The sequence below is a fragment of the Pelophylax lessonae genome (assembly GCF_965119305.1).
Source record: "Pelophylax lessonae genome assembly, chromosome: 1".
Lineage (NCBI taxonomy): Eukaryota > Metazoa > Chordata > Amphibia > Anura > Ranidae > Pelophylax > Pelophylax lessonae.
Window position 1 is genome coordinate 238,277,853 of NC_138768.1, and position 19,550 is coordinate 238,297,402.

Below are 19,550 nucleotides of genomic sequence, written 5' to 3' on the forward strand. Positions count from 1 at the left end.
TTAGAAATGTGCATCTTAGGTGAAAGCTGTGTGAATCATTGAAAACAATAAGTGGCCTTGTTCACTTAATACTATAAATTTGGAATGTTTTGCAGAACTGTAAACTGGATAATGCCATTCTACCTTTTAAGAAGTGTGACTTTGGTAATTTTAGACATCTCAGCATTACAGAATACACATTTATTGGCTTTAATTGTGCTAGCTTGGCCCAAAACGTTTAAAGCAGCAATACTTGTTTGATCCATGTGGTGTTCCGTTAGGGCAGACTATTTTTAAATGGCTTTAAATATACTGCAATATATTGAAGCATAGGTGAACAAAAAATACTGTGGATTCCATTCATTTCACTGAAAGTTCATGCACAGGAAACTTATCTGCACGTTTTCACGGCCCAAACAAGTACTACACTGTAAAAAACATACCTGGGATGCTTAAATACATTTAAACAAAGAAACTGTGCTTAAAATTGTGAACCCTCTTCTCTGGAAGCAGGAGAACTGTGAAAAACACTGGCGTTTATAGAAATGTGAGTATGTAGCTGTGTGGCCACACTAAAATAGCTGACTGTACACAAGTATATCACCCCACTGTGCATAATACTATTCTAGTTTCCTAGTGTCCTGGCTTCTCATGAGCGAATGGCATTTAAAGCCATCCAAGGTCAGTCTTTAGCACAAATTCTTCAGGCACTGTGGTGAGATTTTTAAAGTTCTTTAGTGCAGATACTGCATCCTTATCCAATGACAATTGAACTTAAGTGATTAAAGACCTCCTCCTCAGGAGGGGACTCTTAAAGGATCCATTAATGTAGGAAAGGCGATATATCAGGTTTGAGGTGAAAAATCTGGGTCTTCAAGAAGTTTTGCAGCTTCAGTATCTTGATCAGATTCAGTCGCTTCATCTGTATCTTGCAGGACATTGTCCAGTTTCTAATTATAAAAAAGTAAAAAAAAAAAAAAAAAAAAAAAAAAAAAAAGAAAGAAAGAAAGAAAGAAAGAAAAAAAAAAACACCAAATTAGCAATAAAAGGATGCAGAATACTCAAGTGCAACTACAACCAAATGTTTTTATTAGCTTTGGGTAGAGTGGAAAATAATTGATTCTCTGCCAGTTCTGGAGCCCTGTTGAGATTTTCCCTTACTTCAATTCCAATGACAAGTTGGGACAGGAATGGAGGCTAAATCTCAAAGGCACACATTAAAAAAGGCAACTGACTTGGTTACCCATCCCCACCCTATCCAAAACAAGAAAACAATTTGGCTGGTGTTACACTTTAACAGTGGTTGCTTGGTTGGATTCATACGTAATCTGACTAGTGAACGATTACTTGTTATGAATACTCTAACATTCTGTTGAATCAAATTTTATTGGCCATTTTTATATGGGTTTTTAAAAATGCAGTGTATACATCTAATAAGGTTGTCTTATGTGACAGCATCAGTATAGGGTTTTCCTTTGTGGTGTTCACATGGCAGCCATTTCACTCCTGGCCATAAGAATAAAGAAAAAAATATATATAGAATAAGATAAAATTTAAGAGGTTTACCAAGTTTCAAAAAAGGTGCATATATTACATTTTTAATGAAGACAAAAGAGAAACTGCATTGGGTTTTGTATTGGAACAATGGAAGTGTGATACATATGATAGTGAATGGCACAGGCTATAAACATGTTGCATGGAAAAATGGAATACATGATAATGAAACAAACAAGTGGCAATGCAACACATGTATTGGTTAAGGTGTTTTAATGGGTTAGTATATTAATATACACAATTATCAAGCACAGAAAGAAGTGTCATCAGCCGTGTCCAATATCCTACTGCTATACTATAGAACAACTCTCCCTTGTGTTATGGAGACCAGGAAAGGATCTTTGTAGGCCAGCAGGGGAAACACTATTTGAGACTCAGGGCAGCAGAGACTGCATTGTCCGCTCACTAGAGGGAGCAGGGAACTCGCAGGATCAACAGGTATCTTTCTGTAATGGGCTGGGCTTCACAAAACCAAACATGGGTCAATGTGCATGTCCTGCAGAGATTTTGTTCAATTCTACCCAGATAGACAAAAAAAATATTTGCAAATTCAAACGGTCAAACTTGGGTTAGGGTCTTATTCAGTAATGACTGACATTCATAATGGTATACAGACCTTTGTAGCGATGTCTTTTTATAGATAGAATAATGGTAACTTGTAAGTTAATCAACTCTGATTAAAGTGGTTGTAAGAAAAAAAATATATATTTATACACATACACACACACACACACACACACATATACATATATACACACATATACATATATACACACATATATATATATACACACACACACACACACACACACACACACACACACATATATATATATATATATATATATATATATATATATATATATATATTATATATATATATATATATACACATACATATATATATATACACACACATACATACATACACACTCCTGTCCCTTTAAGGCACAAGATATGGCACATTGCTTTTGCCATGTCAATTGTCCCTTTCTATGTTCTACAATACCTGGCTGATCCTGCCTGTTCCAGTCTCCTCCTCTAAACTCAGATAGCATGGGTAGTTAAACATGCCTCTGTCATCCAGCCATCTCTCCTACCCCCCCCCCCCGTCAGTTCTGTAGTCTGAGTGAGAGCAGATCACCCCCCCCCCCCCTCCCATGCCTGTGTAATTTTATTCCCTGCACCTGCACTTGTAAAATAAACAAACGTATTAATTTGATCCTCTGTTTTAGGTCCCTGTTCTGTAGTGTGTAGGTTTTCCTAAAATTCTATTGCTAAATACCTTCTTTTCAGGGCCCTGCTGTGCAGACACCTGACCTCCCTATGCTAGCTTGCATTCATTATAGGGCAATCTCAGCCCCTCCCACTGTACTCACTCAGGAAGGGAAGCAGAGCCACATGACTGGAAGCAGGGCCCGGCAGAGAAGGTATTTTGCATTAAAATTTTAGAAAAAAACACACTGTACTGAAAAGGGACCTAAAACCAAGAGAATCAAATACATGTGAGTTCACAACCACTTTAACCACTTAAGGACCGCCCTGCATACATATACTGCGTCAGGGTCGTCTGATCAAAGCTGGAGCCAATCAGTGGGTCCAGCGGACCCAATGTCTGCCAGGAACCTGGCGATTATTCGGAGAGAGGCAGAACGGCGCTCTTTCTATGTAAAACAGGGTAGATTGTCGTTCTGCTAGAAAGGAAGACAAAAAAAATAATTGTGTTTTTAAAAATAGTCTTTGTTTATAGAGCAAAAAAATAAAAAAACCGCAGTGGTAATCAAATACCACCAAATGAAAGCTCTATTTGTGTGGGGAAAAAAATTTGGGTACAGCGTCACATGACCACGCAAATTGTCATTTAAAGTAATTCAGTGCCATTATTGCAAAAAAATGGCCTGGTCAGGAAGGGTGTAAAACCTTTTGGAGCTAAAGTGGTTAAGCAGTCGAATGTTTTTGCTACTGCAGCCTATCTAGTCCCAAGTTGTCAGCACTCAAAAAACTTAGCAGCCTGTTCACACTGGTTTAATACATAGAAAGTGGGTATGGAGTCCACAGATCACATATTTGGAAGTTTAAAGTGCATTTCCAATTTTGCAGTCAAATTTGAGAAAATCCCACCATGTATATTGTTGATCCTATTCACACAGCGTACCTAATTTTTTTTTTTTTTAAAGACTTTCTAGGTGCTTGGAGCAGGGATAGGCACCCTGCAAGCTACTCTATCAGTGGGGACAGATTGCATTCCCCCTGCTTTTCAAATTGTGCAGAGAGGGACATACAGGCTTTCCCCTCATTTACATACAATGCAGAAGGCCAGCTTCTAAAACTGTTCCTATTTGTTAAGACAGTCTGTTTTCAAATCTAGCATACAACTAATGATATTTGCCATCACAATACAGACCGGGTAATCAGAGTAAACTAACTAGGGTAAACATGTGAATGATTAATATATAAAGAGCTATACAAGTACCTGTAAAAAAAAAAGTAAAATTAAAAAAAAAAAACTCATAAGTACCCTCTACATAGAGGAAAACTTCAGATGACATGACACATTCATCTCTGCTCTGAAGCCGGATCTTCCCATGGCCACCCGAATGCTGAATGACCGTAACTATCAGAGCCATCCAATGTCCTAACAAAGCAGGAATGGGAGGCCGCTGCACACCGATAATGTCACAACAAAGTTTATTCCAAATAGGAAACACTATAGAAGTCCCTGCCCTGGGGCTACCTCTCTCTATAGTGTTGCCCAATAAGGCTTAACAACCTGCGCCCTGCCCACCGTACATTTACTGTGGCACTCTGCCGCAGCTGGGCAAATCGACGTAGCCCTACGTCGCTTGCTCAGGAGACTGTAGGGGGCGAGGGCGCGCGCCACCGCGCTACCACCCCCGCTCGTTACCTGTGGAGCCAGCACGTGTGACCAGCAGCTCCGGTGGCCGCTGGCCACTCGCAATCTCTGGCAGCAGAGAAAGAGAGAGAAGGACAGACGGCTGATGTAAACACAGGCATCTGTCATTCTCCCTAAAGTGATCACAGAGGCTAGGTGATCCTGCTATATAGGATCACATGTCTCTGATTACTTCACAAGCCATGCCCCTCCAGTTAGAATCACACCCCACATTTAACCCCTTCCCTGACAGTGTCATTTTTACAGTAACAGTGCATATTTTTAATCACTGAGTACTGTAGTAATGTCACTGGTACCCCTAAAAATGTCTAAAATGTCCGATCTGTCCGCCGCAATGTCGCAGTCCCACAAAAAAAAGGAAAAACTAGTAAAAAAAATAAAAACACAACAATAAAAATGACATAAATCTTTCCCATAGTTAGTAAACACAATAACTTTTGTGCAAACCAATCAAAATTCGCTTATTGCGATTTTTTTTACCAAAAATATGTAGCAGAAAACAAATTGGCCTAAAATGTTAAAAAATTTAGATTTTTGCATTATTTTTTTGAGAATTTCATATAAAAAATATGAAAAATATTGTTTATTTTTTCAAAATTGTCGCTCTTTTTTTGTTTATAGCGCAACAAATTGCACAGGTGATCAAATACCACCAAAAGAAAGCTCTGTTTGTGGGAAAAAAAGGACGTCCATTTAGTTTGGGTACATCGTTGCGCAATTGTCCGTTAAAAGTCCAGCAGTGTCGAATCGCAAAATAGGGCCTGGTCATTGAGCAGTCAAATCCTCCGGGGCTAAAGTGGTTAAAGGCCAAGTTAACTAAAAAAACAGTTATTTTATTTGCACATCTTTTTGAAAGAAAAAAAAAAGTGCATTTGCTGATTTCACAACAGCGAAAACAATAGTGAGATTATCCAATATAAAGTAGGTGATATCCCAATTTGGTTGCAAAAGTAGAATTACACTTTAAATATTTTCACATTACACATTTGTGATGTTCACTACCAGTGTTCCCACAGCAAGACCTCCTAAGCACTTCCAAGTTTTGTTTCTGTATAGATCAACATCTTACCAAAGATGTTTTAACATAACCGTTGGCTTTATAAAGCAGTGTTGTTAATGTAGAACAATACATTTGAAATCCAATTTTTCCAGATTGTAAGCGAACTTTCATGATCCTTTACAACACTACTGTGTCTTGAGTACCCTGGTGCATTAACCTTATCCCCTTATATCGGAGCCCAAAGATTGCGGTCAACTTAATTTTCCCCTCCCCTTATTAGTGAACAGGCATTGTTTGAAGTCAATGAGTATCTCATTCTAAAACATATTTGCTATTCAAATGCTTTAGACAATACTGTACAGTATCCATGCATTTGGGTCAGTAGTAAACAATTCTAAAGGCATGCAAAAAACCTAGATTAGAACTAAATATTAGTATAGGATGCCATTTCCTATTAGCATCTCCATTGATTACTATTATAAATGGCTTATACGTGAAATATTTTAAAATGTTATTTAAATTGTGTAATAAAAAAAAATATATATACAAAAAAGTTGCTCTTTATTTTGACTTTGTACGCACCTATAATCTGGCTTCCAGCAGCACTGTTCCATTAGAAGAGGTCAACTTTTCTGTTTGGGCTTTACTGATCTCAAGATTTTCATCAAACTTTTTATTATTACTATTCCAAAATAAGATGACCTTTTCCTAAAAAATAATTATGCTGGTTCATCATTTCAAATGTAGGGTGAAAACGAAACAACTGTAAAAAAACACTTTTTAAAAAGGAAACCCTAATTTCTGCCAGAATTGGCATTACAAATCACATAATGCAGAACCGTATTTGAATTAAAATCTAAAATTTTAAACTGTTCCTATTTTTTTTAAACACATTTCAAATGAAGAGCCAATTTTTAAAGACTGGCATTGACTAATGATTTTGAAGGAGGTCAGCATTACAAGGCTGAACACTAATCTAGAGCAAAAAAAATGGGCTTCGATATAAACTACCTCCAAATGCAAAAACAAATTAAAATTATGCAAAAAGAAAAAAAAAAAAAGTTTGGGTGTTTTGAAGACTGCAAATGTCACAAAAAAAGCTGGCAGCAATACAAAGCTCTCAAGAGCTAACCTTTGACAAAAAAAGATGTCATTTGTATTTATGTGCCCATTGAGAATAGTATTACCTCCGACCAACATCCCTCACTAAACACAAAAAGCAACTAAATTTCCCTGAAACTATACAGGCAACATAGGTTACAATTTTGTTCATAAGATTATACGTTTAGAAGATTTAAAGTCTACAGACAATTCCTTGGATTTCATGGCTTGGTTTGTGTGCTCTGACTAAACTGTTGGACCTTATATAGACAGGTGTGTGCCATGTTCAATCAACTGAACTTACCACAGGTGGACTCTAATCAAGTTGTAGAAACATCTCAGGGATGATAAATGGAAACAGGATGCACCTGAGCTCAATTTTGAGTGTCACGGTAAAGGCAAATGTACTTTTTTTTTTTTTTTTTTTTAACATTTGCAAAGATTTCAAACAAACTTGTTTCAGGTTGTCATTATGGGGTATTGTCTGTAGAATTTTGAGTAAAGCAATGTCATCAACTGGAGCTTTATACAGTAGGTCCCCAATACTGGGATAAACCCAATGCATTCTGTAAGCGCTGACCTTCCATCGGATAACCATACAAAGATATGATTTTATGAACAAAACATGTTGCCTATAAAGTACCTAGGGAATTTAGCTGCTTTTTGTTTTTAAAGAGGGAAACGCCCCTTCGACCACTCACTAGAACAAAATGTTCCCATTGGGAAACTTCCCTTCTATTTCTATTCCCCCTCACTTTCACTCCCATTGAGATAGTAGTCACCACTAGAAATGCAGTGCTTTAATAGTAGGGACAAAGGACACAAAACAATTGAAAGGTTCCAACTCCTCATCACTATTCAAAAATAGGGAAGCAATAGCTTTAGATACACTTTAAAGCGATTACTGCACTATTGCATTGCATTTACCTGTATGTGCAAATTAAAATCACAATGCTGTCAAGTTATCACTTGAGACCACATGCCAACGGATCTTTGCAGTTTCCAATACACAAGACTGCAAATGATTTTGGATCCACGTATTTTAAGCTTTTCTCATAGTGGGAGGTCTGCGAACTATGCAGTTTTAGAGTGTTCATTGTGTCTCACTTATCAAGAAGCCTGCAAAAAGATTCACCTAACTGTACCAGGCACCTTGATAAAAAAAAAAAAAAAAAAAAAAAGGGCCTAAAAAAGGAATCTGCCTAGTACCAACTCTTGTAAGTACCCTAAAGTTTGAACATTTTAAAATAAAATCTAGAACATTGGAATTAGGGAAACAAAACGCGATCAATACAAATTAGAATTCCTGTAATTCAGAACAATCCCTGTGTAAAATAGAATAGATCAACTGAAATGCATCTAAAATAATAATTAGTAAATTTAGTATTTTGGTGGAAAAATTTCATTCTGTGCTTTGCGAGAGATGCAAATCAAGCGTGAAATACACAAAACTCGAGTCTTTTCACACAAAATCAGTGACATCAAGAACACAACAGACATATTAGAAAGACAACACAGCTATACAGTGATTAGAACAATGCAAATGAAGATGGATTTGTGCAACAAAAAGTAATTCCGTAAAGTAGGTTATTGAAGCATGCGTCATCTAATATAAAAAGTTTTTACAAAGTGAAACACTTGACTGCATGTGTGTCTACTATTGTATTAAAGTGTGCACAAATGGGTATTTATAATAAATATTTAGTAAAAAACTTCTCAACATGACAAGAGTGATTCTTACCAGTATGTATTTCTATAGAAAATAGCTGTATACACACAGGCTACAATTCAGTGGCATCAGAATACAGCATGGAAAGGTTTCACAAATGGAACAAATAGAACAAAAACAAACTACCATTTGCTGAATGTTTGAAAATTTACACATTGCTAGAAACTAATGAAAAAAAAAAAAAAAAAAAAAACCCCCCACACACCACAAACCCCACACACATTGCAGCCCCTAAGGACCGAAAATCGGTCACATTGTAGTGTCTTACAGGAACGGGACCCTTGCCGTTTTGTAGCTCGGGTTACTACAGTTGCATTCGATCTAAGTAATGCCCAATTTTCTATGGTCATTGAACCACTTTTAAACCAAAGTTATACACCAGAGGGACCACCTATGCTTATGTCCACTTTTTACCCAGTCTAAAGACAGATAAAATTCTTAGCTCCCCCCCCCCCCCCCCCCCGATTGTCTCAATGACTAATACCCAGTTTCCATTTACCTATAGTAATTAACCTCTGTCTACATCAGACTTTACATATCTTTTCTATTTTCCGCTAATGTTGTATTATTATTAATAAATAACTAATAATAATAATAATAATATTATTTAGTCTGTCCCTCCCCCCAGGAAACTCAAATGATCTCTCTTCAACAGAAACAAAACCACAATTACAGCAGGGAAGGTTCAGAACTGCTGTGAGGTTTTTAAGGTCTTCTGCACTGAAACTTTCCCCACACTTTGTGTCTTGATGACACCCTGCTGGTCAGGGTCTAACAGGGTGTCACCAGTATAGGAACAAAGAGGAAATTTAACTTGACACAAAGCAATTAAAACCTTGCAGATGTACTAACCATTCCAACCAAAGACTGAAAACAGTAATTATCCCTTCTTAACCAGTATTCATAAAATGAGCCCTCCAATTTTTACATTTACCCTTGAGGCTATTTGATTTCAGAGGGCTTTACAATTCGGTACCATTTCTCTTTATGGTGTAATTGAGGGGAGGTATCATAATTTCCTACCTGATTAAGAAATGGAATAACAGCAGCTACGAGAATAAAACAGAGTCCCAGGGCAATGAGGATGTACTGCAGATATTCCATGACTATAGGGAGAACAATCAGGGTGTTGTAGTAGGTATTATACACAGGACCATCAATATACCCACTCTGCAAGGGAAAGGAAGCAAAATACATCAAATTATTTTAACAGAATATAAAAAACATAGGGTAATAGGCAGGGTTTGGAGAACACATTAGTATGGACAATAGTGTCCTTCTACAGCCCTGTCTAGCTCTACTAGAGTAATTGTCTCCTGGAATCTCCTCCCATTCTCTTGACACTGTGCTGGGAGACACAGCAAACCTTCTGGCAATGGCACCTATTAATGTGCCATGCTGGAGGAGTTGGAATACCTGTGCAACCTCTATAGGGTCCAGGTATCGCCTCATGCTACCAGTAGTGACACTGACCCTAGCCAAATGCAAAACTAGTGAAAAACATTGAGAAAATTGGAGTAGGGAAAAAAAAAAAAAAAAAAAAAAAAGAAAAAAAAAGGTCTGCGGCCTTCACCTGTAAAACCATTCCTGTTTTGGGGTAGTCTCATTGCTGCCCATCTAGTGCACCTTCTGTTAATTTCATTAACACCAAAGCAGCTGAAACCGATTAACAAACCACTCTGCTACTTAACGGATCAGATCAATATCCCAGGAGTTTAACTGACTTGATGCTATACTAAAAAGTGCCCCTTTAATTTTTTCTTTTTTTTTGAGCTATAATAAATAAATATGGTGCCAAAGCTAATTTTCTTTAAACCACAATGCAGCTCCAGCTCTCAATTTCTTAAATAAAAAAAAAAAAAAAAAACAACAACACATATACCCTACACACAGGGTAGGCTTAATAGTAAAAAAAAAAAAAAATGTTGGTAAAGGAAATTGCAGTACAGTACTAAATGTGTAGTGTGTTTAATGCACTTATGTAATGAACTGAAATCTAATCTTATGGCAGACTTACCTCTGAAAACCACAAGAGTGGAAGAACTGCAGTCTTCATTTTCCCAGTTTGTCTGGAAAAAAAAAAGGGGGGGGGGTTCAAAATGAGGAAAAAAAAATAAAAATGGATTTTTGACTTACCATAAAATCCTTTTCTTTGAAGTTCACTGACAGACGCAGCTCCATATTCTTCTTAACCATTGGGTTATGCTGCCCCCTACAGGAGTAAGATGAGGCAGGAAAAATCTTTACCTCCGCCTATGGGGCAGTCCCTGAAGGCATACAACCACTCACTCTGCTATAGGATTCAGTTTTGTTGCAAGCAGTATCAGGGGAAAAAACCCCAACCCACTCAGAAAAAGAGGGGTGGGTGCTGCGTCTGTCAATGAACTTCAGAGAAAAGGATTTTACAGTTAGTCAAAAAGCCAGTTCTCTGTCGTTCATTGACAGATGCAGCTCCATATTCTTAACCATTGGGACGTCCCAAAGCAGTATTTGCATGAAGGGTGGGAAAAGAACGCAGAAAAAGAAGCGTAGTTCCCCAAAAGCTAAACTTAGCCAGCCAGGTAACATGGAGCTCAACCAGAACAACTGGAGCTCACCTAAACCCAACATACACCCTCAAAGAGAAACATTTCTCTTTTAAACAGCAGCCTGCAAAACCTTGGGGCCAAAAGAAGCATTCGTGGATGCCAACACATCTACTTCGCAGAATTTAGTGAACGCGTGCACAGACGACCAACTTGCCGCCTTGCAATCTTGCATTACTGACGCCTGATGGCGAAAAACCCAAGAGTCACTCAGCGTCCTAGTAGAATGCGCCTTCACAGGGAAAGGTGGAACCTGACCCTTAAGTGAATAGGCCTGTACCACCGTCTGCCTAATCCATCTGGATATGGTCACAGCAGACACAGCCAACCCCTTCCAAGGTTCTTTCGTGAGGACAAGAAAAAAAAAATCTATCGGGGAACTGGAGAAAGTGAAGAGAAGGGCAACCAAACTGATAAGAGGCATGGAGGAGCTCGGCTATGAGAAAAGATTAGAGGAACGGCATTTATTCTCTTGAGAAGGAGATTAAGGGGGATATGATCAACTTGTATATTTACATAAGGGGTCCATATAGTGAACTTGGTGTTGCGTTCTTCACTTTAAGGTCAACTAGAGGAAAACAGATTGTCTCCAAATACAGAAAGGTTTCTTCACATTAAGTGCTGTGAATATGTGGAATAGACTCCCTTAAGTGGTGGTTTTGGCTAGCTCACTAGATTGCTTTAAAAAAAAAAAAGGCCTGGATTCTTTCCTTGGTGTACATAATATAAATGGGTACTAATATTTTTAGGTAAAGTTGATCCAGGGAATATCCAATTGCCTCTCTGGGGATCAGGAAGGAATTTTTTCCCCCCACTGTAGCAAATTGGATCATGCTTTGCTGGGGTTTTTTCACCTTTCTCTGGATCAACTGCAGGTATAGGATTATATGGTTGGGTTTTCTTCGTTCCACAGTCAGGTTGAAAAAGACAAGTCCATCTGGCTCAACCAATAAAAAAAATAAAAAACAAACAACTATACAAGTCGGATTTCCTGAAAGACTCAGTAACCACCAGGTAAACCCTAATTGCCCAAAGCACATCCAAAGAATGCAAGGATATTTCCTTGAGATTGTTGGGCTTAGGACAGTGTGAAGGCAGCACAATGTCTTCATTCAAATGGAAATCAGAAACCACTTTAGGAAGACAACCGATTAGGTCAAAGTACCGCTTAATATCTGTGGACCACCAGAGAAGGTGAACAGCAGGACAGCGCCGCCCATCCAGACAGAGGAAGCTCCCTAACATTTTCCAAAGGGAGGTTTTTGAAGCACAGACAGTACAAAGTTAAGATCCCATGAGGTAACAGGGACCGTATTGGAGAAGCCACATGACGAACTCCCTGGATAAAAGTGCAAATCAAAGAAAGCGTAGCTAAAGGGCGTTAAAAAACCACCACCAAAGCCGACACCTGGCCTTTAATAGTACCCAAGGCCAACCACTGCTCAACCCCTATGTGGAGGAAAACCAATATCCTAGCCACTGAAAAAAGAGCATGTATGAACCTTAAATCGAACACACCATGAGATGTACGATTTCCACATACGATGACAAATCTTCCTGGAGGTAGATTTTCCAGCCTTCAGTGTAGAAATCACTGAGTCAGAAAGACCCCTATCCTTCAATACCTGGCATTCAATAGCCATGCTGTTAAGCCAGCGACTAAAGCAAGATAGAAGATTGGCCCTGGAGACAGCAGATCTTCCCTGAGAGGAAGTCTCCAAGGAGCATCGGCGACCAACCTTACCAGATCTGCGTACCAAGACCGGCGAGGCCAGTCTGGGGCCACCAGAATGACCAGAATCCCTTCCACCTCTATCCTACGCAGAAGCCTTGGCAGAAGTTTCAGCGGAGGAAACACATTGATCAGCCGATACTGACCTAAGGAGCCACCAGTGAGTCTGGCATCAGCCAGAGGATCCCGAGACCTGGCTACAAACCTCTGTACCTTCTTGTTGAGCCGAGAAGCTAACAGGTCTACATCGGGTGTCCCCCACTGGACACACAGAAGGTGAAACCCCTCCGGGTGCAGGGACCATTCCTCCCGATCAAACATCTGACTCAACTAATCCGCCTGCCAGTTCACTTCGGGGATATGCATGGCGGAGAGGGCTGGAACAAAATTCTCTGCCCATTTTAGGATCTTGGCCACCTCCTGGGCCGCCAGGACACTCTTGGTGCACCCTTGATGATTGACATAAATCACGGCCATGGCATTGTCTGATTGAATCGGAAATGGACAACCCTGCAGACAATTTGTCCAGTGACTCAAGTAAAGCTTTATTGCTTCAAGTAAAGCTTTATTGCTCCGAGTTCTAGAATATTGATTGGAAGTCTGGACTCTTTCAGAGTCCAGGTCCCCTGGACGCACAGGTTTCCAAGTGCAGAGTTCGTACAGTGATTGACAGATCGCCCACCAGAACCAAGTAGGAGTATGCTCTTAAGAGGGGGATCGTCCAGGTACCCTAGTACAGCAATCACCCGCTGTCACAATAATGCCAATACCGGAGCCAACATGCTGGTGAAGACCCTGGTGGCAGAGGCGAGACCAAAGGGTAAGGCCACAAATTGATAATGTTCCTCTCCTACAGTGAAGCAAAGAAACCACTGGTGTCCAGCGTAAATAGGGATGTGCAGATATGCATCCTCGATATTGATAGAGGCCAAAAAGTTTCCTTGGTGTAGGAACGCCACTACCGTGCGAATGGACTCCATTCGAAACCTCTGTACCCGCACAAAGCGATTCAGAGCCTTGAGGTCCAGAATTAGACGCACTTTCCATTCTATCCTGGGAACAGTAAACAGATTTGAATAAAACCCTTGAAAGCGTTCCTGAGAGGGAAACGGAACCATCACCCTTTGCGACAGCAGATCGCGTACCACCCATCGTAGATCCCTTAACCGATCTGAAGATAGGCGTAGACTGGACAGGAAGAATCTGTCTGATTCAGGACCTGAATTTGATCTTGTAACCCGATCGGAGCAGCTTGCGGGCCCATTTGTCCTGGATCAAGGAGGTCCCTGGTTCCTGACAGAAAAAGAAGACAACCAACCACCCCAGATACGGGTAAGGGCTTCCCTTCATGCAGACAGATTTGACCGCAGATCTGGAGGGGTCTGTTCTGGGCTTAACCGACCACGTCTTCTTGCCCCAGATGACCTAAAAGGCTTAGGTCCTTTCTCCTGCTTGCCGGAGGCACGAAGGGGCTGTCTGTGTGCTGAAAAATAAGGGCACCGTTTATTATGCGGTTACTTGTCCTTAGCGGATAGAGGAAGAAGAGTAGAGTACTCTTCCAACCTGTGTGTCCTTTGATCAGTTCATCCAACAAAGACCGAAATAGGCGGAAATCTTAGAACCTTTTTAGAAGCCTGATCCGCAGACCAGCTTTTTAGCCACACCATGCGTGGTTACCATTATTGCGTGTAGAACTCCACTGACTCACAACAATTTTGTCACAGTAGGCGGGAAAGGGAGTACCTTTGCCGCTTTTAGGGGATTTGCGGGCCCCAGATGGACCGGCGCCCCCATGTTAAAAATTTCTGCACCGATACAAACCGTGCATCCACCAGCGCCCTTGCATGCGCATGTGCAGTAAAAAAGAATCATCCTCACCGCAGAGCACCTGAAGTGCGAGGATGCAGACCTAGTAGAGTAGCTATACGCTAAGCTCACCCTGAGAACATAATAAGCAGGGAAGGTCGCTGACAACAGTCCCGCAAAGAGACTCTGGTTAAAGGTCCACAAAAAGACCACCTATTTGACCCAAGGGTCGCCCACCATAAGGGGCATAAAAGGACATAGCCCCTTAGAAAAAGGGAAGGGGCCCACCGTGACGCCGACGTGCAGGCAGAGTACCCCCACACAACAAGGCCCCTACGGCCTTGTCCCCGAGGGGGGGTGGGGGGGGGGGGGAGGGTGGACGCCCATCCACTGCTCTATTGCCCCAGTCAGCAGCTCAAACAGCCTGGTCAACAGATCGGTCAGCTAGCCGCGAGTGGGCCGCAAAGCCACGGCCTAAATTTGGGGCCTGATCCGGTAGAGACTGTCAGCTCTGTTAGCTTGATCAGCAGCTCAGACAGCTCGGAAAGCCTGGTCCGTCACTCGGACAGCTTTGTCAGTCACTTGGACAGCCAGTGGCGTCAGCTGTGAGTAGGCCGCAAAGTCGCGGCCTCAATTTTTGGTTTGATCTGGCTGCGTGAGGCGATCCGTCAGCATCCGCTCGGCCAGGCCTCGGTCAGCTTGGTAAGGCACTCAAGTAAGCTTAGTCAGAACAACAAGATGAGACTCACCTGAAAACATTAAACACCCTCAAGGGAAGACTAAAAGTACCCTTAAAACGGTGTCCTGCAAAACTTTGCGGCCAAAGGAAGCATCTGCAGATGCCAGCACAGCCACCTTTTAAAACCTCATGAAAGTATGAACAGACAACCAGGTAGCCACCTTGCAAACCTGAACCACAGATGCCTGATGGCGAAAAGCACACTAAGCGCCCGAGTAGAATGCACCTTAACAGGGAAAGGAGGAACCTGAGCCTTAATTGAATAAGCCTGCACAACCGTCTGTCTGATCCATCTGGAAATAGTCGCAGCAGAGGCAGGCAGCCCTTTCTTTGGTTCATCCGTGACTACAAAGTGAATCTGACTTTCAAAAAAAGACTTAGTCACCAAGTACACCCTGATTGCCCGAACCACATCCAAAGTATGCAATGCAAATTCCTTAGGATGTTTAGGCTTAGGACACAATAAGGGTAACACAATGTCCTCATTTAAATAAAAACTGGAAACCACCTTCGGAAGGAAGGACGGATTTGGATGAAATACCACTTTAAATCGCTGTGAAACAACCGGATAGCACCGGACCACCCCACCCGCACCAAGACTGCACGGTCATTGCGAAGGAGAAGGAACGGGAACCCTGTGAGCTGCCAGATGTGATAGCAACCACAAAGGCCACTTTGGCTTAGGCTTGCAAAAGAGGACAAAGGAATATCCCTGATGGATTTAAAAGGTGGTTTCTGCAGGGCAGAGAGAACCAAGTTACGATCCCAAGGAAGCACAGGGTACTGCAAGGATACGAGATACACCTTGAATAAAAGGGTTTTTAAAAAGGGAACTGCAAAGCCAAAAAGGTCCTTTCAGGCGTGCCGAGGGTCAAAGTCTGGTCAAAACCTGATTGTAGGAAGGCCAGAATGCAAGTCAAAGCGTAATTTCTGGGAATAAAATCTAGGTATGTCTATATACTAGGTTCTTCTGGGCCAGTTTGGTGCAATGAGAATCGCTCTTCCTCTAGCTGTCTTTATGAATGGACAAGGCAGTGTTTGTATTGGGGGGTAAGACATATACAAGCCTGAACCAAGACCAGGGAATTATCAAGGCATCCTGAAGCCAGAGCTAAAGGATCCTTGGTCCTGATCACAAACAAAGGTAGTTTTTATTTTAATCTGGAGACTGGGAGGTCTACATCTGGAGTGCCCCCTTTCGGACATACAAGATTGAAGATAACTGGGTGAAAGGCCTATTCCCCTTGATACAAACTGGTGGCTGAGCTAATCTGCTTTTACAGTTGTCCAATCCTGGGATGTAGGTTGCAGGATCACTGGACAGCGACTTTCCATCTGATTTGCTTCCTTCAAGACTGCATAACTTCTGGCAGTGGCATTAAGTGACTGTAATTGGGTGTCCTTGCACAAGGGAAGTCCAGTGTTGCAGAGTTATTCATAATGCTCTGAGCTGCAGGATGTTGATGGGGGAGTTGGCTTCCACATGGTACCATGTTCCCTGGACAGTGAGGGACTGGTACACTTCTACCCAGCCTGAAAGAGTGGCTAATGAAAAGGAAGGAAGGACTTCCCTACTGTTAAGGCTGTGCTGGAGATCACCAAATAGGGAATTCCTTGCTTGACTGGACAAGAGCATGGGCAGGTCTATAGGCCGAACAGGTTTGTTCCAGGTCAACAAGATGTTTCAAATGAAACTGGGCAAATGGTACAGCCAAAAAAAAAAAAAAAAAGGTGGCGGTTACCATCGAGGCCCATAACTCATGGAAAATCTCATTGTGGGAGGTTTCTTTTGTTTCAAATCTTGATCTGGGCTTAGATAAATAATCTTTTCTGAAAGGAAAATCTTTGCCTTATGGAGGTGTCCAGGACCAGGCCCTAGTATTTCAGGTGAAGAGAAGGCTGGAGAGCAGATTTTTGGAAATTGATCACCCAACTCAAGGCCTGGTGCATCTAAATTGTCATGTGGACATTTGCAGACAGCAGTAAAGGAGAAGAGTTCTTCAGGAGAATGAAGTCCTCAGAACTCATTCAGGTCACAGGTTACATAAAGGACAAGAGGTGCTAGAACCACAAGAGAAGTCAAAGGCAGTGCAACAAACTGGAAATGGTTTGCCACTACAAAGTGCAGAAAGCAACAATTTGGTGGGTAAACTGGAATATGCAGAAAGGTATCTTGGGAGTCTATGGATGCCAGGTATTCTCCCCATGTCAGGGAGGCTATTACGGACCTTGCAAATTCCATGCAAAATTTTGGATTTCGGAGGCATTTGTTGAAGGATTTTAAGTCCAGAAAAGGATGCATACCTCTGCTGGGTTTTGATACAGTAAACATGAATAGAATCCTTTGACCCTGTCTGAGGTGCTGGCACAACTGTGCCTTGGGACAAGAAAATTTTCAGCGCATTGTGCAAATCTGACTGTCCTTGGGTAGTTTTTGGTTGATTTGAGAAAAGAAAGCGGTGATGGGGGTAGGGTTTGAAATAATTTGCATCCTCTTAAAAACCACCCACTGAACCCACAGGTCTGGGACAGCCGACCCAGAGAGAGGCAAACCATAAGAGATGTCCCCCTACTCTTAGGAGTGAAGGTGCCCCTTCATTGGAAAGAGGGCTTTGAAGAAGACTTCATAGGCTGTGTATCCAAAGTCTTATGCCAAAATCGAGGGCTGAACGTGAATCCTGGGTAAAGTGGTCAAGAGCAATTAAGAGCCTTCAGAAGAGTCTCAAACTTTACCTGCAGAATCCCTGAATGAAGGAACTTCAATTGGTACAGTGAGAGGTCCTGCGATCTCAGTCTTCTAGGCGAAGTTTATCTTTTAGTGCATGTTACACCAATATGTAGGGTGTAATGTGTAACATATGCCAGCAACCCCCAACCAATACCTCCATGACAGCAGGCAGGGGTCCTTCTTCCCATGCCCACTGTCACTTTTCAAAAACAGCGTGGCTGTGCAGGGTGGGGTCTGCCACCGTGGCAAATGGCTTGTAGTTCAATGAATTGTGAGGGCACTTAGCACGCTCTTAGTTCATTCACAAGCCCTGCAGCTTTCAAACAGACAGCCTTACAGGGGTATGGGCTGAAAGCTGTAGGGCTTGTCCGCAGGAGCCCGATATTGCACCCGTGATCCACTGATCACAGGTGCAATCCTCTGCATGCTCCTGTGGGAAAAAATAAATAAATGCAAGCATGTAAATTTTTTTCTCCCTAAAAAGATTAACTTCTCCTTTAAGTTTAAACACAGGAACAGACCCTTTTTTCCGCAAAGGACAGGTTGGCAAATCTTTCAAGGAGCAAAAATCTTTTCTGGAGTAATCCAGACAAGATATCCCATTCTATTTCTTTATGGAAAATATCTAACAGTTTTTGAAGGTCTCTGTGTGTCAAAGAATACAGTCTTTGTCCTGTACAATTACGAACAGGAACTACACCTTTTTTCAAATAATACAAAATGTAAACTTTGATGGTCTGCCTATCTGATAGAGCTGATAAGCTGTCTAATGGCCAAACTAAAGCTGGCCATAGATAGACCTTTTTCAGCAAGCGGATCAAAAGAAACAGAATGGATTCCCTCATCCACATAACGGTGGTGGACAGATGTAGCCCTGCTGTGCTATTATATGCAGACAGTGGGGATTCCTCCACTGCTAGAATGCACTCATCAGTGCTGCAATAGATTAGCTGCATGCGCAGACTGAATAAAAAAAATTTCCAACCTTCCCGTTCGAGAGAAGCGAATTATTAAATTGGCTTCACTTGAGTAGGACCAGCCATTGAATGAATTAAATAAAAATTAAGTAACCACGCTTAAGGCAAAAATTTGTATATATATATAGGAGCAGCAGCTTTACAGTGAGACAACACCAAGCAAATATGTAGATTGAAAAAAGCTGCGCTAAAGTGAAACAAATGGTAAGTATTGTGCAATACACCAATCTAATAATGTTACGACTAAGTAATAACTAACAAAATGCAAACACCTGAATTACCAAGAATGCATTAAATAAGTAAAAATCCTGGGGGTTTGCTGGAATAAGTGTTTCTGTAGAGTGGTGCTGTGAGGAGCCATATACAAGGCTGTGTATATACCAGTATCTGGTAAGGAGATTTGAATGTCACTTTTGTGGGAGCACCGTGGTGACAACAGCTATTGGATTCACTTTCATCCACTTCTACTTCCCTATTTTGGATTTCTTCATCTTTGGGACTAGATTATGTTTTATTCACTTGTGGACTAATTATTCACGTTTATTAGTTATTCACTTATTTATATTGTTTACATGCTTTGTGATTTCTAGCGGTCACAAGTAGCATATATATTAAACATTTTTTTTTTACTATCATTTGATGCATTCTTGGTAATTCAGGTGTTTGCATTTTGTTAGTCATAACATTAGATTGGTGTATTGCACAA

The 19,550-nt window shown here is 41.2% G+C and overlaps 1 protein-coding gene across 2 annotated transcripts in view; it reads right to left on the bottom strand.

Moving 5' to 3' along the window:
• Window positions 1-756: 756 nt before the first annotated feature.
• SCARB1 (scavenger receptor class B member 1) overlaps window positions 757-19,550 on the bottom strand; it is a 216,167-nt gene continuing 197,373 nt past the window's right edge. Inside the window, exons 10-13 of one of the 2 annotated variants that reach the window (XM_082244084.1) lie at window positions 10,295-10,346; window positions 9,301-9,447; window positions 6,030-6,155; window positions 799-929 (exon numbers count right to left, since the gene is read on the bottom strand). In XM_082244084.1, the coding sequence (XP_082100210.1) occupies window positions 6,030-6,155; window positions 9,301-9,447; window positions 10,295-10,346 (325 nt within the window). In that variant the 3' untranslated portion in view covers window positions 799-929. Of the gene's footprint in view, window positions 930-6,029; window positions 6,156-9,300; window positions 9,448-10,294; window positions 10,347-19,550 lie in introns of both variants that reach the window. The other variant, XM_082244085.1, reaches the window with a different exon arrangement.